This window comes from Pogona vitticeps, chromosome 3 (genome assembly GCF_051106095.1).
Source record: "Pogona vitticeps strain Pit_001003342236 chromosome 3, PviZW2.1, whole genome shotgun sequence".
Lineage (NCBI taxonomy): Eukaryota > Metazoa > Chordata > Lepidosauria > Squamata > Agamidae > Pogona > Pogona vitticeps.
This window is the reverse complement of record NC_135785.1, coordinates 12178654-12206301: the sequence shown is the minus strand read 5'-3', so window position 1 is coordinate 12206301 and position 27648 is coordinate 12178654. Positions and strand designations below refer to the sequence as shown.

The window sequence follows — 27648 nt, the reverse complement described above, 5'->3', positions numbered from 1 at the left end:
TGCAGATTCATAGTCTGGGGACACGGGTAGATCCATCTCTGGCTCTACGAATCAACTGAATGAGTCAGAATATCTTTCTACACCACTGATGTCCCGGTTTGGACAGAGATCGCCTATACAGTAATTCCTGTACTGGATTATTGCAACATGACTATACGAGGTTATATTTGAAGGTGGTCCAATTAGTGCAAAGCATATCACAAGGCTGCTCACTGGGATTGCACATTTGGAGCAGAACCTTTGACCTTTGAGGATGTGTAGATCTTCCTTTGCCTATTTGTTTTGCTTTTGTTTGTTACTGCTCAGTAAACACTGATCTGATGCATCCATAGCAGCTACCACACCGCTATGGATGCACCATCATTCAGCACAGCAATACTACCTGAATCACTAAATACTGTACTCCCAAAGCTGTCACCCAGTGATATAAAAGCATTGTCTTTTGCAGCTGACCCTCTAACTGCTATTTTTTTAAAAAAAATCAAGATAAACCTTTTAAAACCACATTTTCCATCATTTTCAATTTCCTGGAGTGTTTCTTTGAAGTCAGAGCAACAGACTGAACAGAAAGCAATTTTGTCCATGTCCTCCATTCTTATGTACATTTGTTCAAAAAAATGTCTCTTTCAAATGTCTCAAATAAGTGCCCAAAGAACTGCACCTAATAGCATTTGAGGGTCACATTCTGGAAGGAAATAGATGTTTACTCAAGCAGGTTGAGATCTTTAGGCTTCTTCTGAGTCTGCTGATACATGACGCCAATGTGGTCTTGCACACTGATTTTCATTTTTGTGGGATATGTAAGACACCCTCCTAGGGGATCGTGTCAAGTGCCTTCTAAAAACATTATGGGAATACATGTGGCACATCCTTCAGCTGGACATTGCCTTGAGTGTGACCCTGTTTTCAGAATGGCTCTGGCTAAATCCTTGCTATCCAAGCCAGTTGACGTACAGAAAGCATAATCGAAATCTTACTTTATATTACGTAGCATGAATTTTGACATATACAATAGGACCGCCATATCCACAGGATCAGTGCCCATGGTTTCAGCTATGCATTGCCTGAAAATATTAAATTAAAAAAAAACAGAAATGCAAGTTCCCAAAGTATATTACCAGAACTGGCCATTAGAGGGAACCAGAGGCTGCACTACACAGTATATATAGGGTTTTCATATCTGTGATTTTTCAGCATCCATAGAGATATTGCAACTGATCCCCTGCATACTGTGGTCCTGTTGTATTTAGTCCAAGCACTTAAAGAGTTTATACACAATCCATGATATATCCTTGAATAATAATGGACATTTCCACTTGCATAAGGGAAGAATCAAAAGTCTTAGCAACAGATTGCCACTCATTAACCAGGTCTTCGTTATGTCCCTTAGTCAGTGTAATCATGCTATTGGGTAGACACCCAGAAACACAACTAGCAGCTTGTTAATGAGTAGCAATTTGCTGTTGAGACATCCATAGTTTTTCATTACACAAGAATAAATGGGCAATAGGATTATAATTAATTTCTTACACACTTTTCTCCTCTGTCCCTCTTTTTTGTTTCCTTAGTGAATTCAAACACTCATATTTGATTCTTATTGGTTGCCAAATCTTCGGGATTGTGTTGTTTGCAGGCTCAGGAAGTATAAGAGGCCAGGATAACAGTAGAAGACCCTCAAAGGAGGGAGAGAAAACTGGTTTATTTGCCTGCTTGGAGACAGAAATTTAGGGCAATTTACAATTTTACCAAAAAGAGAAAATCATTGTGTCAGTAAGGTCTAGTTTATGTTTCTTATGCTTCATCAGTGTGTATGTTTTCTATAGGTGTATTAATGTATGAAAGAGCTGTTGTTGATAGCATTGGTTTAAAAGCACAGTGCTACATTTCTGCCATCCCGGAGGTGATGGCAGAAATCACAAAAAGAGCCACCATTCTTACGAATTAGCAAAAAGGCTCACTGCTGCGACCATTATGGTACCTATGGGGTGGTATATAAGCAGCACGCTTTGCCTTTTCGCTTTATGGAAGGAGGGCGGGTGGGCTTCTTCAGACATACGGAGTGGAATACGTCTTTATGTGCTCTGCTTGCTCTCTTGAACTGTCCCTAATTGCCAAGAAGTCAAAGAATCATGCCAAATTCATTTTAAAAGCAACACCCCAAGTTCTGGCTCCAGTCTATCCTGCAGTTCTTTCCCAGACAGAGAGAGAAGATAGCAAGGTTTGAACTTAGTGCACAAGCAGTACAGATGAATTAAACATGAAAATGACATGAGTTAGAATCAGTTGGGAATTTCCTTCCTTTCCACCCCCCCCCCCCCCCCAAAAAAAAACACTTCTGCTTATATTGTTCCTTTTATCTCTCTTCGGCTATACCCAGAGGTGGACAATAAAATAAAAGGCTTTTGAAAAAGAGCACATCTAATCCATGTCAGTCTCACCTTGAAAGGAGAAAGCAATCACCCCAGAAAGAGAACGCTGTCATGAACTGAGTGATACACTAGTGAACTATCTAATGATCTCTAGAACAGTTTCTCTCAGCTGTCTACTGGAGAGGGCACTGAACCAGTAACCTTAAAAACAGGAAAACTCTGCAGCTAGTACTTGAGAGCTTTGGAGGTTAATTGCTTTTATATCTATTTTAACTTGTCCTGCGTGCTTGTGCGGGCCCTGGTTACATTTACAGTGCCTTGACAACATAACGTTCATGCTGCTTCAGGCTGCGGGCTTTGCATGCATACATTTCAACAGAAAACAGAAATTTCTGAATTTATGTGATGCTAAGGGTTTATCGTTCAACCTGTTTTCTTTTTTTAATTCTGTTGCGTGTTGTCTGCACATAGTATTCGAGAATATCACAGTACAGATGATCCTGGTTTCCAATGACACTTCCTTCTTATTTGTTGTTGTTGTTCAGCTTCCCAAAGTTTGGTCAGATTCATGTTGGTAGCTTCAGTGACACTGTCCAGTGTGGAAGAGGCAGTGGAAGACAGGAGGGCCTGGCATGCTCTCGTCCATGGGGTCACAAAGAGTCGGACATGACTTAAACAACAGCAACAAAATCAGAATCCTAAATCATCTTTTTTAAAAGCCACTAGAGAATGCAAATAACATATAATTGAAATGATGACTGATTTCTCAGATTAAAATGTGACAAACACGTATGAAGTCTATTACAGATCTCCCGGTGGTAAATCAGCAGAAGTAAATCCACTTTAAATCCAGGCATCTTTCCACAACTGATTAGTGGATTACATCTTCTGTGTGTAAATATGGCCAAGGAAATTCTGACTTGAACACATTTCAGTTTCTTCTACCTGGATCTGGAATAAAAGGGCGTTCAGGAATATCTAGTGGGGGCTCATGTTCCACATCCATGTAGTAAAAGCCAGAAGAACTGAACTGATGGGAAGCGATATGGATTTGGGTGTAGGTGTATAGAAAAGGGATGTTGGGATGATTTCATTTCCTGCATGCTGAATTCAATTGGAGAACACAATGGATACAACCCTAACATTTTCTGAGAACTATATATAATTGCTATATATCAGAGATGGCAATTGCAAGGGGAATGCCTATGAGCGTGGTTTAATTGCTGTTATTACCTCCTGGGCTCCTCTGTCCTACTATAATAATACTGACTGTAGGTACTTTGGTTCATCTCTCCTAGACTACATAGAGATGGACTAGGGTGGCACAAAGTGGGGGGAAATGGAGGGAAAGGGGGAGAAAGGACAAAATATTATGGTACTTCAAAGACTAACACATTTGTGTCAATGTGAGTTTTTGTGGATCAAAATCCACTTCATCCATTTCTTGTGCCCTGATCCCTCACAGTGAAACAGATTCGTTGCTCTCTGAAGTGCCACAATATTTTGCCCTTGTTTTTCCCTTTTTTTCTTTCTCCCACCCACCCTCCACCCTTTAATTTTGCCAGCATGCTGAGACAGATGCACATGGGAACATGGTGACTTATTTGGAAAACGCTACAAGACTGGGAAGTTTTAACTCTGGGCTTCACTGGCTGATGCCTGATTCTGTGTCCATAAGCCCTCCATCCGGAAAAGGAAAAGAGGGTCTATTGTTTATTCTAATAGTATCTGGCCTCGATCCACATTTGGAAAATCAGCTTGCTTTGTTTTTTGTAATCGGTCAATTGGGAAACAGCAGGGCTTTGCTTGCATGCCTGATGTCTGATATCTAAGGCACCAGCGCTGAAAGATTTGCATTGCCTGCTGGAATAATGCTACTGTAATCTAACCCTCAGAGTAGAAAGCACGGTCAATTTCTACTCTGTTTTCTAGTTCTAAAGCAGCATTTAACCCAATACTTGACCTTTTCTGAGCTGAAAAGCCGAGTTGTTTGAAATGTTTTAGATAATGAAGTAAGTCATCCAGAATGTGGCATCATGTAGTACTTGGGTGCTCACTCATACAGAAAGTAGATGTTCCTTTGCTTCATGGTGAAACCACAAGGTAGATCCAGTGAATGCTTAGGGTTGATTTACGTGTGAAGGCAACAGTATGAATGTCCAAGCACATTAGAAAATGGGATGCTTGACTAGGTGACCTTTTGATCTTGTCCAGTAGGGATCTTCTATTCTTCTACAGCAGCAGAGCACTGAGGTGATAAGAATGGATTACTGCTGCTCCAAATATGAGAAGACATCCATAGATACCAATCTAGATTCCTATATGTGTGTACTTGCTTCTTCCCTTTCGCCATCACCCAGTAAATCATCTCTTTAAAATTAAGGGTCAGCAAAGTGTAGCCCTCCAGACGTTGTTGGACTGCCAGCTTTAGTCACCATTGGCTAAGTAGGCTGAGGATGATGAGAGTGGCAGACAGCATAAAATAAAATAAAATGTATATTTGTAAAATGTTTCTTTGTATAAATACTTTTGTAAAATCTGTTGAGTATCTTGAGCAAAAGATTTCTAGTAGGAAATTGTTTTTTTCTTTTCGTAGCAGACCACTATGTATGTCTTTTCCCTTTAATCTCCATTAGAGAAGCAAGCATGGACACACACACACACACACACACACACACACAGGTCTGCTATGAAAAGGAAAAACTACTAGAAACCTTTTACTCAAGATACTCAACAGGTTCTTAAATATATATAAACATCAAGAGATCATTCTATTCTCATTATCCTGTCTGTTGGTTGCATAGAAACCTTGCTCTGTCTGTAGTAAAAGTAGAAAAAACTTTAAGTAGAAAAGGTACCTTTAATTACAGATACAATCAGCAGTTACAGTCAGAAGGAAGAGGGGGTAAAATGGAATTTCCTGGCAGGGAGAGAGCCTCCATGCTTGCTTCTTTAATGAAGATTAAAGGAAAAAGAGAAGAGAAAGGGAGTTGTTGAGAAAACAATAGCATTCCAGGTAAACAAGAAGAAGTGGCTTGCCCCAAATGCCAGAGGCATGAATAATATTACCAATTGAGTTAGTAGCAAAGAACAAGCACATTAGGCCATAAAACCTCCTCCCACTGACATGTAAGCTTGCTATTTTTCTAACAAAATCTTGCTTAGCTTCTGAGTGACCAGTGAATAGTCAAGACTGCCTATAAAAACAGCTCTTGTAAGAGGATTGTATCAAATGCTTGGTCACCTATTGAGAAATCTTCCCCTCCCTCTCGGTATCTAGTAGCCCAGGTCCCAGGGCTCAAGTGGAGTTTTGCCCCATGTGGTTCATCTTAATAACTGTTAACGCTTATGGAAGACACAGATATGCTGAGATTTTACCTCCTGGTATGTACAGGCAACATACACTATCTCCCAGCAGAGTCACAGATCTTGTATGCCTTGCCTCTTACAAGCAATGTGGATGAATGATTCTAAGAACTCAGGTTCTTATAAGTGCTAGCTATTTTTACATTTTTTTTCAAAGTCATTGACCATTATTGAACTTCTCTCTGCTCATTTCTTAAATAAATATGTCCAGCTGGAAACTGGAATTAATTTTAATTCTTTTGCTCTGATTCAATGTCTCACTTGCTCTACTGCTCGACAAGTACATTATCCAGTTTTACACTAGGAAATCAGGACAGAAAAGATCTCATGTTTGGAAAGTTTGGGTAGGCGCTGGTTGTTTCAACATGGCAAGACGGCAAGACATTTAAAATTCTACGCATTTATGGAACTGCACTAATACTGGTCACAAAAATAAATAAAGCTTTAAAATGTAGTATCCCTGTTCACTAAGGTACCGATAAAGGACACCCTGACACTCATCCAGCAGATATTTCCAGAAGACATCAAAGCCCGCTTCCAACACTGCCTAACAACCAGCTATTTCCAGTGGGATAATAAATTCTATGAACAGACAGATGGAGTGGCCATGGGAAGCCCCCTCAGCCCAGTTATAGCAAACATCTACATGGAGCATTTTGAAAAACTTGCCCTGGTTTCGGCACCCCTCGCACCCACAGTCTGGTTCTGATATGTGGATGACACCTTTGCAATTTGGAGTCACGGTGAAGAAAAATTGGAAGAATTTCTCAACCATCTCAACAGCATCCACCAAAATATACATTTCACCATGGAAAAAGAAATAGAGGGCCAACTCCCGTTCTTAGATGTCATAGTCATATGCAAAACTGACCTCCAACTGGGACACAAGGTCTACAGAAAACCCACACACAAAGACCAGTACCTACACAAAAACTCAACCACCACCCACAGCAAAAAAGAGACATAATCAAAACACTGGGAGACCGGGCAAATCAGAACTGTGAAGCTCAGTTTCTCAGCACTGAACTCAACCATCTGAATTGGGCCCTACAGGCAAACAGCTACTCCAAAAATGAAATCACAAGAGCCATCAAATCAAGAAAACAACACCAAACTGAAGAAGAAAAACAGCAACCCACAAATTAAGTATTTATGCAATGCATCAAAGAGGTCACAGACCGCATGGGGAAACTTTTGAAAAAAACACAACCTACAAAGAGTATTCAAGCCCACTACAAAAATACAACAAATGTTACGGTCAGGAAAGGACAGAAGGGACCCCCTCACCACTGCAGGAGTATACCGGATACCTTGCAGTTGTGGCCAGGTATATATTGGAACCACAAAATGAAGCATCCACACCAGAATCAAAGAACATGAGAGACACTGCAGACTAAAACAACCAGAAAACTCTGCAGTAGCTGAACATGCCCTAAAACAAGATGGACATGAAATTCTATTTCAAAATACTGAAATACTGGACAACACCAGCAATCATTACGTCAGACTGCACAGGGAAGCCATTGAAATCCACAAGCAGCACAAGAACTTCAACAAAAAAGAGGAAAGTTCGAAACTCAACAAAACTTGGCTCCCAGCTCTCAAAAATACAGCATGCAAAAGGTCACGAACTCTACCCAGCCACAAGGACTGGGGATCACTACACACAAAAGACCAGCTAATGACACCCATCAATCACAGTGACAGATAAACTCTGCTTCTTATCACAACAATACACCCACAACAAGACACACTAATCACCCATCTACAGAAAAAGACAAAAACCTATCTCACAGCCATAAATACTCCACTCCCAAGCCGACTACACCAGAGCACAGGGTGCTGTCCTCTGAAGATGCCACCCACAGAGACTGGCGAAACGTTAGGAAGAACAACCTTCACAACACGGCCAAAGAGCCCGAAAAAACCACAACAACCATTAGATCCCAGCCATGAAAGCCTTCACGAATACATTGTACCAGTAAGATCTGGATGTCCCAGACAACCTAGATAATGTGGTTGCTGACCTTGAGCCAGACATCCTGGAGAGAAGTCAAGTGGGCCTTAGAAAGCATGGCTAACAGCAAGGCCAGTGGAGGTGATGGCATTCCAGTTGAACTATTTAAAACCTTATAAGATGATGCTGTTAAGGTGCTACACTCAATATGCCAACAAGTTTGGAAAACTCAGCAGTGGCCAGAGGACTGGAAAAGATCAGTCTACATCCCAATCCCAAAGAAAGGCAGTGCCAAAGAATGCTCCAACTATCATACAACTGCACTCATTTCACACACTAGCAAGGTTATGCTCAAAATCCTCCAAGGTATGCTTCAGCAGTATGTGGACGAGAACTCCCAAAAGTACAAGCTCTTTTTCAAAGGGGCAAAGGTACTAGAGACCAAATTGCTAACATGCACTGGATTATGGAGAAAGCCAGAGAGTTCCAGAAAAACATCTACTTCTGCTTCATTGACTATGCAAAAGCATTTGACTGTGTGGACCACTGCAAACTATGGCAAGTCCTTAAAGAAATGGGAGTGCCTGACCACCCCATCTATCTCCTAAGAAACCTATACATGGGACAGGAAGCAACAGTTAGAACTGGATATGGAACAATTGACTGGTTCAAAATTGGGAAAGGAGTACGACAAGGCTGTATATTGTCTATTTACTTATTTAACCTATATGCAGAATACATCATGCAAAAGGCTGGACTGGATGAATCCCAAGCCAGAATTAAGACTGCCGGAAGAAATATCAACAAGCTCCGATATGCAGATGATACCACTCTGATAGCAGAAAGTGAGGAGGAATTAAAGAACCTCTTAATGAGGGTGAAAGAGGAGAGCGCAAAAATGGTCTGAAGCTCAACATCAAAAAAACTAAGATCATGGCCACTTGTCCCATCACCTCCTGGCAAATAGAAGGGGAAGATATGGAGGCAGTGACAGATTTTAATTTATTGGGCTCCATGATCACTGCAGATGGCGACAGCAACCACGAAATTAAAAGACGCCTGCTTCTTGGGAGGAAAGCGATGACAAACCTAGACAGCATCTTAAAAAGCAGAGACACCACCTTGCCAACAAAGTTCTGCATAGTCAAAGCTATGGTTTTTCCAGTAGTGATGTATGGAAGTGAGAGCTGGACCATAAAAGAAAGCTGACCACCAAAAAATTGATGCTTTTGAATTGTAGTGCAGGAGGAGACTCTTGAGAGTCCCCTGGACTGCAAAGAGAACAAACCTATCAATTCTGAAGTGCTCACTGGAAGGATAGATCCTGAAGCTGAGGCTCAAATATTTTGGTCATCTCATGGGAAGAGAAGACTCCCTGGAAAAGACCTTGATGTTGGGAAAGTGTTCTCAGGATGATGGGTTTCTTTGAGGGTAAAGTACAAGTGGGTAGATTGTGGATATATACGGATGAAAGAATAATCAAAAAATGTATACATACTTAGTAGAATATGATTTAGCAGATGAGAGGGTGAAAGAGACAATGGTAAAATGGGCAAAAAAAATTGGATACAGTGTGGATCTTGATGAATGGACTAAGATGTGGACAGAAAGCTGTAAGATGCTGAAACCAGCAAATCTTAGAGAAAATATCCTTAAAATGTTTTATAGATGGCATTACACACCTGTAAGATTAGCAAAAATATCAGAGGGCAGCAGCAATATATGCTGGAAGTGTAAAAAGAATGCAGGAACTTATTATCATATGTGGTGGACATGCGAAAAGGTCACAAATTCCTGGACACAGGTATGGGATGCAGCAAAAGAAATTACCCAGCAGAAATTAGATATAAAACCTGAAATGGCATTATTGAATGTCATATCAGGCATTAATGATAATAAATTGAAGCATTGTATTATATATATACTCACAGCAGCTAGATTACTCTGAGCCCAAAAATGGAAAACCGAAGAGGTTCCAACAATAGAAGAGCTATTAAAGAAGTTATGGGACATGGCAGAACTGGACACCCTATCAGAAGCACTATGGGAACAACCAAGAGACTATGCAAAACAAAGCTGGGAACTAATATATTATTGGGCCCAGAAGAAGACAGGAGTGTAGGGCAAAGTTTATGATGTATGTATATCTACTTAGCACATACTGGAAATGAATCGGGGGAGCAGATAGGTTTATGAAGCTGGAGTCTTGGACTCCAAAGGGGGGTGGGGTTAGTTTTAGGGGTTAGTCCTTTTTCCTTTTTTTCTCTTTCTTTGTTTTCTTGTCTCTGTTTGCTTTGTCTGCATTTCTGTGTGAATAAAAAAATGTTGGGAAAGTGTAAAGGCAAGAGGAGAAGTGGACGACAGAGGACGAGATGGCTGGACAGTGTCATTCAATGAATTTGACCAAACTCCAGGAGGCAGTGGAAGACAGGAGGGCCTGGCGTGCTCTGGTCCATGGGGTCACGAAGGGTCAGACACAACGTAATGACTAAACAACAACAACACGAACCAGGTCATTATGTACCTTCCATGTTTTCATCAGATGGCTGAAATCCTGTTGCTTAATTGTGCATGCAGAAGGCAAGCAGCATAACAGATATGTTGAGTCCTAAGTGACAATTAACAAGTCCCCACTGGTATTCTCAAGTGCACATCAAGCCAACAAGTGCATGCTCTCTGAACATACCTATTACCAGATATAGATGATTGGACGTTACACCGTTTGCCTTACTATCTATAATTAAGCATCAGGATTTCAATCAATAAGTTACAAGTGTCATTTAAGTACCTGTAAATTTCCATGTTAAGGAGATTTTACTGATAGTCTGAGTGGAAGTTCTCAAATTATATATTATTCTATTATTAAGCCTAAGGGTTTTTAAGTAAGGAGAAATGGAATGAGCAATATAACATATTGCTAAAAAAACTTGAATGACAACCAATTACTTGGAAGGGTGTGTAATGTGTTACCTATGATTTTGGTATTGTTATGTATTATCAAGTTGCTTCTAACTCATGGAAACCCGATAAATTGCTGATTTCCAGACAGTCCTGTCACTAATAGTCCTGCTCAGGTATTTCAGGGCCATGTCTTCATTTATTGACTCAATCCCTTTCATATCCAGTCTTCCTCTTTTCATCGTTTTCCACTTCTCTTAGCATTTGTCTTTTTCAGTGAACCCTAGCTTGTCATGATGTGTCCCAAGTGCAATGGACTCAATTTAGTCATTTTCACTTCTAGGTAGAGTTCAGACTTGATTTCCTCTAGCATCCATTTATTTGTCTTTCTGGCAGTCCATGTTCTCCATAAAGCTTTCCTCTGCCACTACATTTTGAATTACCATATTTTTCCATGTATAGCACTATACTTTTGTCTAAAATCTTTAGATTAAAAATTGAGGGTCGTCTTATATACGGAAGTAAGCCGAGGAGAGAAAAAAACAAGTGGAGGGAAAAGCAGGGATCAAAGTGATTCTGCAGTGCTTTGATCCCTTTCCCCTTACACTTGCTAAGCCCCACTTAGATTTCTTAATTTTGAGTTAGAAATTTGGGGGCGTCTTATACACGGAAAAATATGGTAATTGATTTCTTCTATCAGCTTGTTTCACTGTTTACCTAAGAAACAACAAAGCACACCTGAAATCCTACCTCACAGGGTTGGAAGTTCAGACCCCCTTTTGTCCCATGCTGCCTATCAAATTTGGATGGCCACTGCATGTAGCCAGGCTTCCAACCATATGGAATAGAAGCAATATTGATTTGTTCGGTTGAACTTGGAATGTGTCACCTAAATGCAAATAAATGCTAGAGAGATTTGCTTCTGACCTTTGGCTATGCTTGTAGCGCTGTCAGTGTAACAGTACTGCACGGGATTAGGCATGAAATGGCAAATTAAACAGTGAAGGTTGCCATGGCTCGCCCTGATAATGAAGCAGGAGACATGATGACATCACCGATGGACAGCTGCAAGGCACTGGCAGAGTGACACATAATGAAACCCTTCTCTTTTAGAAAGGACACTTCCTTAATGTGTGTTATTTCACTGACTTAGCCAGTGCTTGGAAAAATGACTTTCAGCTGACACCATCCCCCAAGTCTGGTGGTGTCTCTCTCAGGGAGTTGTAGTTCCAAAAAAAAGTAACTTTGGTGAGCTCTGGACTCCACCATTTTGCTTTCAATGATTTCACACCATTGATCTGAGCGAGACAATGAGGAAAGTCCAAGCTGTTTCCCTTTGCTACTGTCACAGATGAAATGTGTGCACAGCAGATCATGAAGTTGGAAGGAGCCTATAAGGTCATTGAATCCACCCCCCTGCTCAATGCAGGAATACAATCAAAGGATAGCTGCCGGGTGGTTGTCCGATTTTCTCTTGAATGCCTCCAGTGTTGGAGCACTCACCACTTCTCAAGATAATTGGTTACATTTTTGTACTGCTCTAACAGTTAAGAAGTTTTTCCTGATATTCAGTAAAAATCTTGCTTCCTGTAACTTGAGCCCACTTATGCATGTCCTGAGCTCAGGGATGATCCTGCCCCTCCTCTGAATGACAGCCTTTCAAGTATTTGAAAAGTGCTTTCATATCTCCCTTCAGTCTTCTTTTCTAAAGAATATACATGCACAGTTATTTCAGTCTTTCCTCATAGGACTTGTGTTCCAGCACCCAGTCATCCTTTTTGCCCTCCTCTGAACCTGTTTCAATTTGTCACATCCTTCTTGAAGTATGGTGTCCGCAACTGGACAGAGTACTCAAGATGAGGTTTAACTATTGCTAGTACCTCATGGGATTTAGAGACTATACTATGCAGCCTAAAATACAGTGTTGTGGGAAGTGTCCTTCTTCATGGGAACTCTACATATATCAAAGCTGGAAGCCGCTGAATCTCCTAGTTCATCAGCTGATGAAGGAAATTATTTAGACCAGTGGTTCCCAGTCTTGGATCTCCAGATGTTCTTGGACTAAAACTCACACTAGCTGTGCTGGCCAGAATTTTTGGGAGTTGTAATCCAAGAATATATGGGAATCCAAGGTTAGGAACCACTGATTTAGACCATGTTTGCTGTATAATTCTCACAGGTTTATATATAGTAGGAACACTGGCTGAAATCCAACAATGTAAAGTTACTCTGTGCCAGTCTGATGATGTCATCAGTCACAGCCATTTAAACCTTTCTTATCTCCCCCCCCCCTTCCCCCAGGTTCCCGGGTTCCCTTAGGGAAGCCTTTGGTGGCAGCGAGATTGGGCAGGAACTCTTAAACGTCTGAAAATAATTGCCATCAGTCCTGATTTTCCCACATTTAAGACTTCTCCCCATACCACAGACGCCAAATTCTCCCCCAAGACCAAATGGATTCTAAGGGACCCTAGGAAACTTGGGGTGCAAAAAAACATTTAAATGCAAAAATATGGGCGCAGATGATAATGTCATCAGACTTATGGAGTGTGACTTTCTACTATCAGATTTCTGGCACTGATTCAGAATATTTCCTATTTTCCAAAATGGTGCAGTTAAGGAAGATTATACCCCTTATTGTTCTGCCCCACCAAATCTTTTACAGATCACTTTTCAGGGGCACATAGCTTCAGTACCTCCCAATATGGTCATGGCAAATCCTGACGTTCCAAAGAGATAAAGAGGTAATGTCAATGCTGGTATAATTGGAAGTCACTGCTTCTTTAGAGTATAGGAGAAATTGTTTTTGTGGGATTTTTTTCAGAGCTGGCCTTCCCATGAGTAAGGGTGAATCCCCTGCCATAGCCCCTGCAGAGCTTTCTTCTGAAGTTTTGTGTAGTGTGGGATTCTTTTTTGCACTTGTACAGAAGTGCGAAAGTAGAGCTTAATGATAACTTTTGGTTCCCTGTGCGACAGACAGCACTCACTTCTTCACATTGCAATACAAGGCGTGTTTTATGATGTCTTGACAATCTTTCTTCAATGTTGTTCTTAACATTTTGTAAGCTACTTGGGGAATTTTTCATTAGTCGGGTAAGTAATTCCTCTGTAGATAAAGACACTCCAAATACAAGTGATATGGCTTCATTCAAAGAAACCTCATCCTTTAGTAAATCCAAAGCACTTACATCTTATAACCATTCAGTTGTCAGAAACTCACTCTTCATTCAAGTGGTATCCTTTTTAACTCTCTTGGACGAAAAATTTTAGTCGCTAGGAGCATGTTTTGTTGCAGAAGCTACACACAACCAAACTTACAAAGTAGGTTCTCCAAGTAGCTCACAAATCTTCTATGGAATTGTCATTTGAAGAGTGACATCTCTGAATTAGGCACGTATAACTTATTTCCGACAACCGAAGTTTTTTTCTAGGACAAAATTGTTTGAACCAACCTTCTGTGCTTTGTCATGGAAGCAACTATTTTTCTTAACCAGCATCACACATTGAGACAAAAAGAGAGAGAGAACCTTCTGCCATTTTCTGGTGAAGGTATCAAGATACTGAGATATTGAGCAGCAGAAGTAAAGTGGGCTGGGTGCCACTGGGTTGGCTGTTTTCAGAAGGAAATGTTGGGATTTTATGTCAAGAAAAACAAAAGCCTAAATATAGTAGGTATTCTCACCTAGAATTAGGTAGTCTTAAGCAGCACTTTTTTTTAGCCCCAATGCCCAGCAAATAAGTTGCTCAATGGTAAGTCAACATCTGTGTAAATCCCATAGATCTAATCATTCTGCTCTAGTTGGGACTACAGACATCTCTAATAACAATCCTCACCTTACTTGTAACTGTCAATAAGTTGACATTTTAACATCCCAAAACTCACTCAGTGTGAGGCATATGTGTGTTTTAAGCCCTAGTGCATGAGTGTTAAAATAGTGGGCTAGAAATACTTCTCACATGTTTTGAAAAGATCCTAGGAGTTTGACTAAGCCTTTGCTGTAGAGTATATTTTTTGCTCTTTGCAAGAATCTTTGATCAATCTCCTTGCTATGGAAATACCTTTTTTCCCCTTTGAGGCCCCCGTTTCCATTTTGTAGGATGGTCTCATGTCTTCTTTGAGGGAGGACCGTCTTCCACCTGTATGAGGACAATCCTGTTTTGGAAGCTTTCTTTTTGATGGGCTATGCACTACACAGCTGATATAAAGTCAAAGGCTGAAATCCTGCTGCTTTTTAATACAGATGGAAGGCAATTGGCGTAACTGACAATTAATGAGCCACCACTGCAATTCTCAAGGGCATCCACATCCCCTGGCTTGGCAGGCACTTGAGAATCTATTGGAGGCTTGCTAAATGCCAGCGAGAGGCAAGTGAGTGTCATACCATTTTATGGAAATCCTGTTGCATTGTTATGCCTGCATAACAATGCAACAGGATTTCAACCAAAGGCTAAAATGCTGTTGCTGAATGTTGGAAGTCAGAACTGGAGCAGGTCCATTGAATCAATAGAATTCAGGGAGGAGCTGATTCAGCAAATCACCACTGATTCATTAGTTGCAATTTACTATGCTAAGCCACAGGATTTCAACCACTGAGTCATAAACTGAGAAATCAGGGACCTTGACATTGCTGATCCACAGTTAGCACCTGGACAGCAAACTCAACAGGCACAAAGGTCACCTGGTCACCTTTTCCCCCCACCCCGCACTTTTATGCAAACATTTTGTCTTTGGTTGTTGTGGGTTTTTCGGGCTCTTTGGCCGTGTTCTGAAGGTTGTTCTTCCTAACGTTTCGCCAGTCTCTGTGGCCGGCATCTTCAGGGGACAGCACTTCTCATATGTTTTGAACATGTGAGAAGTGCAGTCTTTCTTTTTGATGACGCGTGTCTTCTCTTTTGATGATGTGCAAGTGGCTACTCTATTGTGAGTAGTCTGTCAGGGTGGCATGATGATGCTGAGTAGGAATGTAGTGGAAAATAGGAAGAACCATCCTTTCTGTCTCTTCCTTTCTCTCCCCCTCTTCTTCCATGCCCAGTAGACTAGGTGCAGGTTCGATTTCTCTTATCAGCTACTTCCATAGGGCCACAAATTACCCACATCAGATTAAAAACTCAGCGCCATTCAGATACTTGCCTTCTTTCGCCTGTCTCATGCTTGGTTGCTAGTGTTCCCCTTTTCAAAATCTCAGCCATTTGAGGTGGCTTCTGTTTTTGTCAGTTTTTCACATACATATAGAAGAAAAGGTAAACACAGCTGTGCGTACAGCGTATTCATTATCCATGGTCATAAAAATGTATTGTTTGGGATCTGTTTACAGAAAGAAAGACGCTCTGATGAGAAGGACAGCCATGGAGGGACTAAGCAATGATCCTTTGAATGGAGAATAGATGAACAAGGACCTAAGAGCGTTCTTTTCATTTGTGAAATGTAAGGGTGGTAAGAAGGTGCGGTTAGGGAGCAACAGAGGGAAGAAAACAAAGTGGCTTTAACATTTACCTCGCAAACAACCTCTTTCTCCAGTGGTAGTAGGTTACCATGACCTCCTTCCACCCTTCACAAAGCAGCGTCAATCAGAAATCAGTCAGGGGGCCATCAGATGATGGACTTTAAACCACAGTTTAAATGAAACGGCAGCTTTGGTAACAGATGAGTGACTTTGGAATACACAACCCTAATGGCCAGGATGTGTACCGTTGCTTAGAGAAAATGTACGACATAAGCTCCTGGCTAAAAGCAGCGGAGAGAGAACCTGCAAAACATTGACACATCTGGATGGCTTGTTTAATACGAGGGGGTTTCTATACAAAACAAAGAACAATACGTTGACACCTGAGAAAACAGCGAAGCACAGTTTTGCTAAGTCTAATAGTAATTGGGAGGAGGAAGAAAGAGAATCTAACAAAGTTAAGTCAGTGATAATTTAATGTCAATTATACCTCCTGGAAAGAAAAGGAAAGGTCATCTCTGTTGGCTGACACATCCCTTGGAATCATCTAAAAGCCACCCTCCATGGAGCAGGGGCTGCAAAGCATTTGACAAGCAGTCAAGATCTGGCATTTGGGTCTGCCGGATGTAATGTGGCCCAGCAGGTTCCCAGTCCATGGTGATAAACATCGTCCATTTCCTCCTAGGTCCTACCAGCATCCGTCCAGGACCTCTACGGTAAGGAGAGGCAGCGGAGACCAGACTTCTAAGATGTTCATTTGGACCAGTGGCCGGAGTTCCACATCCTACAGACATGATGAGAGAAGGTACATGGCGTCTGCGCGGCTTTGAAAAGTGTGCTTGGCTTCTTATGGATCCACGTGCATAACTAGAGCAATAGGCTGGCTGTCCCCGGAAAGTGGGACAGTGGGAATATTGGAGTGAAAAAGGAACTGGGAAGCCCTCGTGAAAGTGACTTTCTGGGATTAAAACTCCCAGAATGGCCCAGCCAACATAGTTAGAGGATTCTGGGAATTGTAGTCCCAAAAAGTCATTTTTTTCCCAAACTTTGGAATTACAGTATAAGACTCCCCAACCCCACACCTGAAATTGGGAAAATTTCACCGGGAGCACCTCTCTGCTAGTTTTGGTGCCATGACTAGTGATCAGCAAGACATACTTTCCTTTTTTCTATGTCCCATAATTTTGAAAAAGTAGAAGCAGCTTTCTTTTAGATCCACTTTGTTAGTTTGATATTATTTTGGATTCTTTTTGAAGATTAGAACATTCAGAATATTTCCTGCTAAACTTCCATGAGGAATAGAGCATTTTTGAACATACCAAGGAGATCTGTTAAACGTCAGCAAATCAGTCTACTTCCATTCAGAACCCCTATGGTTTAATAAATGTTGTCCCTTAGGGGTGGGGTCTATTATTTTGCTTTGGGGTGGGTGGATGGTGATAGTAGTAGTACTGTAGTGTGTTCTCCCCTCCAAAAACACTGCGTACATCTGTGCCATCATCTGGCAATGTACAATGTGAATGGGGTTTGCATGAGAATTACATTAACAGCGTGCTAAACCTGAATTGAGCCTCATCCAGAATAACTCAAAGAGACATGGAAATCTAATAGGGACTTCCCTGACTACGTTCTCCTATCAGAAAAGGTCTAATCAGCCTTGGCCACACTATGCTATAATTTGAGAGCACATACTCTTCTGTTTACTATTATTGTATTATATATTTTGCTATTAGAATTGTTTACTAATGGGGTTCAAAAAGGCAATCAACAAGCGGTCAGTGCAAAATATAGATTTCCTTCTAGTGATGTTACAGCAGCTAAGAAATTTCCTTCCTAGATGTTTCTGAGCAACAGACACGGTGGGATGTCTCACTTTTTTCTGGGGCTGGGGGTGTAAGAGTAGCCACATTATTCCCCTATGCACTGTAGAATATGTTGCTCATCTAGTGGTACACAGAAACCCTCATAGTCTAGGTGGAATGCAGTATTCCAGTTTTTACACTGTTCTCATATTCGTATTCAAATTTAGTAATTAACAGTAAATGCCAGTTTCTGCTGGTTCATTTATCAGCCTGACACTTCACTGCCCTACTGCTCTGGGGAGTGCCCACACAGAGGCAGTGCCTAGAGGAGGTAGCTAGGCCATTGCCTCAGAGTGGGTGCCCACCAAAGGAGACAGAGCTTTGAAACACCAAACATCTGTTCAGTCACTAAACAAACCAACATGAACCATCAAACCAGTGGTCCAGGCTCATCTCTACTGCTAATAATAGAATTGCGAATTTTTCCCCTCAGAAATTGCTATAAATTGTAATACCACAGCAGAATACTTGTAAACATTTAAATGTTCTAGTTGAGGGAGGAAGAAAGGGTATTTATGCTTCTATCATGGTGGGATCCTGGTTCACTGACTTTTGTGAACAATTAATCAGGCAAAATCAAAAGAAAAAAAAATAAGGAAGACAAAAATGTTGTGGCACTTTATGACCAAATAATGGCTGGCTACCTAGGCTAGCCAAATGCTAGCTTTGACGGCTACCTAAAGACCCATAAATGTAGATAAGGGATAAGGAAGGGGAAATCACCAGGCTTCCCCAATCACCTTCTGCAACTTTTCTTCCCTCATTGCCTACTTTCCCGTCGTGCAACCTTTCGGGAGACTCCATACTGCCATCACTGCTGTAGCTGCAACCAACATGTGGCAGCAACTGAGTGTCTCAGTGGTACAGAGGGAGACCTCCCATACCATATACTGTATCTCAGATTTGCTGATATCCTGAGGTGGCTCATTTACTAAGCCACTTTACAGTACCAGAAATAGAGTTGCTCACTGCATTGACCAGAGTGTTTTCCCTTCTGGAGTGATCATCTCGAATTTGCTGATATCCTGAGGTGGCTCATTTACTAAGCCACTTTACAATACCAGAAATAGAGTTGCTCACTGCATTGACCGGAGTGTTTTCCCTTCTAGAGTGATTTTGAATCTGCTGATATCCTGAGGTGGCTCATTTATTAAGCCACTTTACAATACCGGAAATAGAGTTGCTTGAGGTTGATATGCCATTTGGATGCAGGGAGTGCACCAAATGACATATGCCCGCTTCCCTCTCAACCTCAAAAGACCCTATTTAGACCACCCCAGGCTGCACCAAAAGGGCCAGTGCAGTCACACTCAAAGTTGCCCCATTTCTTTTTTCTCTCTTGCACACACACTCTAATATTATGCATCACAACACTGCTGAAATGACATGATTTAATGCACTAGAGGAAAAATGAAACAATGCAAAATACTCGATGATAAGCCAAAAATCAATACCGCCTTCATTTTGAGTGACAGAAACTGCAAGCTAAGTGAGCCTCAACAGCCGTAGAAGTAATAATTTTGCTTAATTTTATTCAGTCATCGATTTTTTTAGAGCGTCTAGCAGTTGCACAGCAGAAGGAAATGAGAGAGAATTATTCTGTAATGGGGCTCTTTTGCTTGACAACTGCGTAAAAGGTCTCAAGTATAATTTGGCATGGCTGCTTTCTTATAAAAAATAAATTCAAAGTCCAACAGAACAAAGTGGCTTTATTTTCTGTGCATTGACCGGGATTTCTGAGGGTTACCCTTCCTACCGCAGTCAGCCTGACAAGTCAGGCCATGAATCAAAATCTTCAGCCCAAATTACCTTCTGAAGCAAAGGCCAGAACTACCCATTTCAGATAACCCACTGTAAGCTTTTTACTGCAAGCTATCTGCAAATAGGTATGACATTGCACCTTCTTTTAATGCAAATCCTCACATTAAAACAGGACAGGCAGCACTGTCCACTAGCAGCAGAGGCCCCTGATGCTATTTTTAAAAGTGCTCATTTGCACCATTTTTAAACCACACCAAGGTCTTGGTATGGGAGACATTGCCACTATTACCCCTTCAAAAAAATCGATGACCCCCAATACCTTTTTATAGCAGGTGCCGTTTTTCACCACAAAGGCCAGAATTCTATGGATGACTGTGCAGGTTTTGTGCGGCTTATGGCACCCAGTGACAAGGTGCGTCTCAGTTGTGCAGGCCAGGCATGCAATCAGACATGCAGCTGAGACACATCTTGGTCTCTTGCCAACTAGCTGCCGACTAGTTATGCAAACCTTAGGTGAACACCCGGAGAATTTTAGAAAATGCTTCTTGAACAGGGAAAAAGATTTGGTCAGAGATATAAAAGAGCGCCATGGAGTTTTCTCATCCCCTCAAACAAGCATACGCTCCCATCCCTCTAAATTCTCAAAATCTTCCTCTGCTTGAAATTAGTCATTGAAATAAGGAGAGGGATATTTGGTGCTACACCGCACATATTTTTAGAGAGGAGACACAGAGAGTTCCTCTCCTGCACATATGTGGAAGCATAAAGAAATCTCACTGTTTCTTGTTCTCTGAGAAACAGCCTGATAAAGTTCACTAACTCTGTGAGATCTCTCACCTAGAACGTGAAAGAGAGAAAATGAATGTATGTGTTTTTCCATGGAGGTTTCTGCAATTTATACAAAATGACTTCGTGCAAAATTAGCATCTGCTGTTCTTGAGCTGCAAAGCACTCTCAAACAGAGCAAAAAACAAAAGGACTGCCTGATTAACCAAAAAGTCACAAACAATCCATCTGATATATCTGATTTTTATAAAATCCAGGAGAAACAGCAGCAAATATGATAGCTTTGTGCAATTTGCAGTATTACAATTGGTGAAAAAAAAATCATTGACACAAATGAGGAAATTCTCACCTGTGGAAAATATTTATTTATTTATTTATTTATTTATTTATTTATTTATTTATTTATTTATTTATTTATTTAATATGCCGCCCACTCTACCCAGAGGTCACTGTTTTGCACACAAAGAAGGAAAAAATGCAGTTTTTTGTTCCTATATGTGAGAGCAAAACAAATGAGAGTTTACCTCTTTAGCTGCAACATGTACCAATACAGAAGCTTAGTATCAGTTCATTGTTTCAAGCTCATTTCCTTCAGCTATTCTCATTAAATGTTTTTCATTCATTCATTCATATTTTTGTTTGCTTCTTCAACTGCATAGCTTGGTGACTCCTGAACGCCCAAGGTGAGTATTAATAAAGAAAGAAACTATTCCACCCAATGAAAATAGTTGATAGCTATAGGCTAAGAACTGTCAGATCCCAGTCCTCCAGGCTGCATAACTCTGCTGGCATGCGGTACCTCTAGATGAAGGTTCAGAAGCAGTAACATGATCTTGCAGTGATTCAGAAAGCATTGTAAAGGTACAGCATTCCATCATTCCAAGACCATTAAAAAACATCTCTTTAGAAATCCTAACTTTGGCACATGACATGAATGGTTTCTTTAGATTTTGGCTGGAGGTGGCCAGGTTTTTTTTTGTTCAAAAGTGTTATCATTTATAAGGTACCTATCATTTCTAGGTGCTGTAGAAAAAAATAAAAATCAAAACCAATGCTGCCCTAGCCACAGAATATAGAATATAATGACAAAAACAAGACTCATGGCAGAAGAGGGAAAAGTTAAATAAGTCAAAGTGTAGGGACTGAGGTCAACAAGCATGAACAGAGGTGGTTTGGAAGTGCTTCCATGCAAAAATGGAAGAGAAGAGTTGTCAAGCTGAAGTTCATTCAGTGGCGGAGAGCTGCAAGGAAGAAAGGGGCTTCTTAAGGTAGACTAGAACAGTGGTCCCCAACCTTGGGCCTCCAGATGTTCTTTGACTACAACTCCCAGAAGCCTTCACCACCACCTCTGCTGGCCAGGATTTCTGGGAGCTGAAGTCCAAGAACATCTGGAGGCCCAAGGTTGGAGACCACTGGACTAGAAGATCAGTTTCTGAAGAGCAGAAATGGGCAACATGTGGCCGGGAGGGGTGATGCACATCCACAGCTGCTCTTGTTCCTCCCCTTTACAAATACTGCAGAAGGCATTGGTAGCGTCACCAGTGCTGCTATGAGCACAACGGCAAACATTTGGTGCATCAGGAAAAGGCAAAGCAAAGGAAAATAGACCCTCTACCCCACCTTTCCTTGGGACTCTATGGTAGAGAACACTACAAACCTTTCAATATCATTACATAATTGCTACTAAAGTTTTGCTATGGAGACAGCAGACACAGCAGTCTTGATGGCCACCACTGATGCAACTTCTATAGAAATCCAGTGTGCTCCCAGACATCAAGAAGTTGTCCTTACCTCTTGTAGAGTGAAAACCCTAAGGAAGAGTATAGAGAGAAAGAAGAGAAGACTTGGGTGGGGGAGAGGAGAGAGGCAACAACATAGATATATTTTAAATTTGGTTCATGTGACCAAAACAGTGAAGCAAACATTTCAAGCTTGCATTACAGAGCCTGCTTCCCCCACTTGGGTTAAGATCCAGTGAGACTGGACACAGTTGGTGTCAGAGCGGAATTTGAAGAATAGGTGTTGAACAGGACATTTCTTCAATAATTAACTGCAAAGTTGGCTCTGCCATCTCTTTGTTCTACAATGGTCCATTTAGATGAGGAGGTGATAATGGGTCAGTCTTTGGTAAATCCCATAGAGACAGCCCCAGGTCCCTTTATGCATGCTCCTTGCTCTTTGCTTACTTAGTGGCCAGTTTGAATGCTTCAGGGAACCAGGTTTGACTGAAGGACTACCAATTGTTGACTCTTATATTAGCCCTTCAACGTGTAGGCTTTGGCTTTTTTATGCGGTGCTGTGTATTTGATAACCACCAGTTTTCATGTAGAGGATGTTTGGCTGTCCAGGATTAAACTAGGCATGATGGCATGACAGCCATAACGTGGGCTTGACCTTCAGCCACCATATTGATGGATATTTTTGGCGACTTACCTGCTACTTCATCTCCTTTCTCTTACCTTTTCTCTGTACATTTCATGGCTCAAAGCCTTCTGTGGAAACACAGCTGCAACTCTTTTCTATTAGTAATGTTGCTTCTCATTCACCCATCTGAATCACATTTGTGTCCTGTTGACACTGTTGACTGATTGTGTGGTGCCTGTTTTATGTCTACAGAATGACACAAGTTGTGCTGCGAGATGCACTAATGTTCCAAAACGGCACGGCAGTCTCAGCCTTTCCTACCTGCTCTCATTTGGGAACCACACAAATTCCAATAATAAGCCATCACATTTAAATACAGTTTGATTAATAGTTTCCACCAAGTGATACCTTAACATATTCCTCCATAGGCAATGAAACTGACATTATGCAGTCCAGCACAAGTTACACATACACACAATTTTAATTCCCACTCTCTAGGAAGGGTGCTTCAAACGGATTATCCCCTTCCTCTTTCATTTGTTTAAAAAATAGATTTTAGAACTCAGGTGGTTTTTTTTTTTTAATGAATTTCCAGAAATCCCTGATGGCAAATGAGAAATGAAACACACCAGTTTGGTGGAGATAATGGAAGGAAACGTAATGAGAAGTAATTGTCATAAAACCAGGAAGAAAACAAAACAAGCGATAAATTTCCAGGGACCTACATGACAAATGCTGTGATCTAGTACGCACTTACCCTAGAAATAAATCAACAGAGCAAAGTAAGATTAATAGTACTGGGGCTGTATGGCTGCCGGTGCTATGCATCCTTGCTTGGAACTAGGGTTGAAAAAGAATCTGTCAATTTCACTTTTGTTGCATTGTTCAGAATCCAGCTGGCTTCCTCATCACATCCTCATTTTGCATCAGATTGGAACACTTTTTTCCCCTTTCTTCTCACACTTAAATCCACACACATTTGGTACCTATTTTCCTAAAGTATGCATTTAGCACATTCCCCCTCTTCCAGCTCTGAAGTCCTAAAATGATGATGATTATAAAACAGAGATGGGCAAGATGCACACCTCTAGATGTTGCTGAACTGCCACAACCATCAGCCTTATTCAAGACAAGCAGTTTTATAGAATTCTGGGGGTTGCAGTCTGGCCACATCTTGTGGGAGAGGTTTGCCCACAAACAGGTACATTCTAGCGGTCCATATTTTCCAATTGAGCATGTGGTAGTATGTGTGCACACATTTCTAAAGCCTGCAATCGGTTTGCTAAAACCCATTGCAGGCTTTAGAAATGTGCCAAATTTCGAAGATAACAAGTGTTTTATCCTATTGTATGGATCAGGAGATCGGATATGGATGCAAATATGGAAATATGAACCCCACAGATTTATTTTCCATCCTGTTTGGAAGGAAGTCCCACAGGGGATTATTTTTGAATCAGTATGTGTTGGGATAGCCTGTCCAGCAGAGATTTTGCTTGACTGTTTCCAAACACGCACACCATTCTTATGGGATAAGGCCTTTGGAACTCATACAGACCTTAAGAACTGTTTGTGATAAGGCACAGATGATGGTTCTTCAAAGAGGGAACACCCAGAAGAATCACTAGCCAGGCATGCCCTCCAAATTCATAAGCGTAACTAAAGAAGAGGCCCAAGTGCATCTACAGAGATAACAGAGAATCAAAAGGAACATTTGTATTCCAATAAATCAGAATAAACACGGTTTATTATAATTTTTTTATTTATTATTTTATTAATTTAACTTACATGCCACCCACTCTACCCAAAGGTCTCTGGGCGGCTTACAACAATTAAAATACAATAAAAAGATAAAACAATTAAAATACAATTAAAATAAATACTCTAAACATTGCCATCAGGACCGACAGTTTATATTATTTCAATTAAAAGCCTTCTGGAACAGGAAGGTTTTGACCTGGCACCGAAATGTCATCAGCATCGGCGCCAGACGAATCTCAGTCGGGAAGGCATTCCATAGTCTGGGGGCAGCTGCCAAAAAATCCCTTTCTCTACAACCATCCCTCTTATCTTCTTGAGGCATGGCTCTTTCAAAAGGGCCCCATGGCTAGATCTTAACTGCTGGGTAGGCTCATATGGAAAGAGGCAGTCCTTCAGGTATTGTAATAATAGCATGCTCTACCTGCACATAGAATGCTAACAATGTAGATATTCACTATTACATCTTGTTACATTCTGTGGGTTTTAGCCTGAAGCCTTGGAGTTCAGGGCTGACCCAAGATATTTTGCTACAGTGGATCCTCGACTTACAGACGGCTCCACTTACAGACTTTTCGAGTTACAGACTTCTCTGGCTGCAAAATTTAGGTTCGACTTGCAGCCGGAGAATCGATCTACAGACCAGAAAAAAATGGAATAAAAATGGCCGGTTATGGATTAATCGGTTTTCAATGCATTGTAGGTCAATGGAGACTCGACCTACAGACTTTTCGACCTGCAGCCACCGTTCCAATACGGATTAATTCTGTAAGTCGAGGGTCCACTGTATCTTAAGGCGAAAGGTTAAAGCAGCACCTCCTCATGCAGAACCTAACTGAACTGGTAAATGAACGGATGAGGTAGACTCAGAATGCAATAAGCCAGAATGGGCACTTTTAATCAACGCCAAAACTAGCAGGATAGATACACAACAGAACAATCTTTTAGAAATAAAATCCATCACATATTACTCTTTCATTCTTGTTATTTTAGAAAAACTAGCTGCATTAGTCTGTGCTAGCATATTGGGGAAAAACAAAAGAAAAATTTTAAAAACTGGAAAAGACAAAAACATGGTGGCTCCTTAAAGACAAACTGTTATATTTTAATGTGAGTTTTTGTGGGTAAGCCCACAAGTGTCTGAGGAAGGGGACTTGTCCATGAAAGCTCACATTAAAACATAGCGGCTGGTCTTCAAAGAGCCACATTGTTTTTGTTGTCTTCATTTTTATTTTTATTTTGCCCAATAGACTCTTTCCTTAACACTTCAGTGTCCCCAAACAACCTTGAACAGTACACAATGACCCAGGATGCCAACCTTCAAGTAGAATAAACCAACCAAATCCATGAACTTACTAGAGAAGCCACAAAGCTTCCCCCAGAACTACATTCCATTGTCCATACTATGCAGAGAACCCATATGCTCCAAAACAGCCCAAAATGGGAATTTTCAAACAAGGGAACCCAGTGAATTTCTTCCATCCCCTCAGATTTGATGGGACTGATGTCACAAGCCTCAAAATGTCCTTAGGAGTCACATTTTAGGGTCCATTCAAGGCAGAAATCCATATTGGGCAAAAGGGCATGCAATGACAGTTTCTACGTAGGACAGCCCAACAAAATTTACCCATCTATATTAGGATAGTGAACACTGAAACAACAAGCCTCAAAATATCCCCAGGCCACTAAACATAATATGAATTTTATTTTATTTTATTTTGCCAAGAATGGATACTGCTTTCTAGGGTTGTAACCAGTCACGAAATCCAGTGTAGCTCCACTCCACTCTGTCAGATATTTTCAAGCTTCACTTCGGAGACACCCACTCCCTATGTAGTTCTGCCCCTCTCATCATCATGTGCTGCCATTCATTCACTCACTCATTCATTCATTCATTCATTGGATTTCTATCCCACCCATTTAGACCAAAAGTCTACTCTGGGTGGTCATGTCAATTCTGACTTATGGCAACTTTTTCCAGGTAGAGAATACTCAGAAATGGTTTACCATGTCATTCTTCTGGAGGCACTGTGCAGTTTTCCCAAGGCCACGCAGGCTGGCGTTACTCACAGGAGGCACAGTGGGGAATAGAACTCCCAACCTCTGGATCTGCATCCAGATAATCTAAACCACTGACCTATCCAGCCAGCTTCTGTCCCTTCCCCTCTAAGCTATCATATTCCTCCAGGCTCCAGAACCAAGTCACCAATTTCTGCCCTCGCCATGCTTCCTATGGCTGGGAGCATCTGAACTCACCAGATACTGCAAAAAAAAAAATTCATTTTGTGGACTATAATTCCGAAATCTCTTTGCTAGAATGGCTACTGACTAATGGAATTCTGCAAACAGTTGTGTTTTTTTTTTAAAAAAAAAAAACATTTTTCTCAGCTCCATTTTACCAAGGGTGTTCAGAATATAAACCTAAAGTCTGAAGCACTAATTCAACTGCTTCTCCCACCCCCACCCCAAAAAACCCCTGAAAGATTGCACTATATTGAGATTAAGTCCTTCCTTTAATATTCTGGCATTCAGGGTTTGTTTGTTCTGAGAAATTCAATGACTTTTTCTTGAGTGATCCTAATAGAGAGACACATTGTCATTACAGACAGACATAATGAATAGAATCGTACACCAATGAATATGGATTGTTGGCTCCTTATGTGTCATTTTATGATATCAGGATAGATAGCAATAATCCTAAATGGCTTTGCATAGATTTATCTGCAATTCAGGTGCTCTGTTTTTTTAAAAACTTTTTTTAAAAGATCATAATATTGTAAGCCATAAGCCGCAAATTATTGCTTTATAGTATACCGCCGTTACTCTCTGTTTGGGGTAATGGTGGTGATGATGATGAACCGTGTGAAAAGATTTATTTGAAACTTGGCCAAAACTTCTCTGGATGAGAAGCACTGTACTTCTTTATACAAAACAGAGCCTTTTCAAAAACACAGGTTTGCCACTGGGGCCAGCATCAGAAATTTAGTGGTCTGAGACAAAACATCCTGGTGGAAATCCTCTTTGCTTAGCATAATTACCGTGTCATAGTAAGTCACAACTACAGTAGGATTTATTTGATTCAATGGAAC

At 41.0% G+C, this 27648-nt stretch overlaps 1 protein-coding gene across 4 annotated transcripts in view; it reads left to right on the top strand.

The window, feature by feature from the left end:
* Nucleotides 1-27648, top strand: part of KCNMB2 (potassium calcium-activated channel subfamily M regulatory beta subunit 2) — a 295671-nt gene that overhangs the window by 228720 nt on the left and 39303 nt on the right. For all 4 annotated transcript variants that reach the window (XM_078389636.1, XM_072996223.2, XM_072996224.2 and 1 more), the window contains one exon: nucleotides 16717-16836. In XM_078389636.1, coding sequence (XP_078245762.1) covers nucleotides 16781-16836 — 56 coding nt within the window. In that variant the 5' untranslated portion in view covers nucleotides 16717-16780. The remainder of the gene's footprint in view (nucleotides 1-16716; nucleotides 16837-27648) is intronic.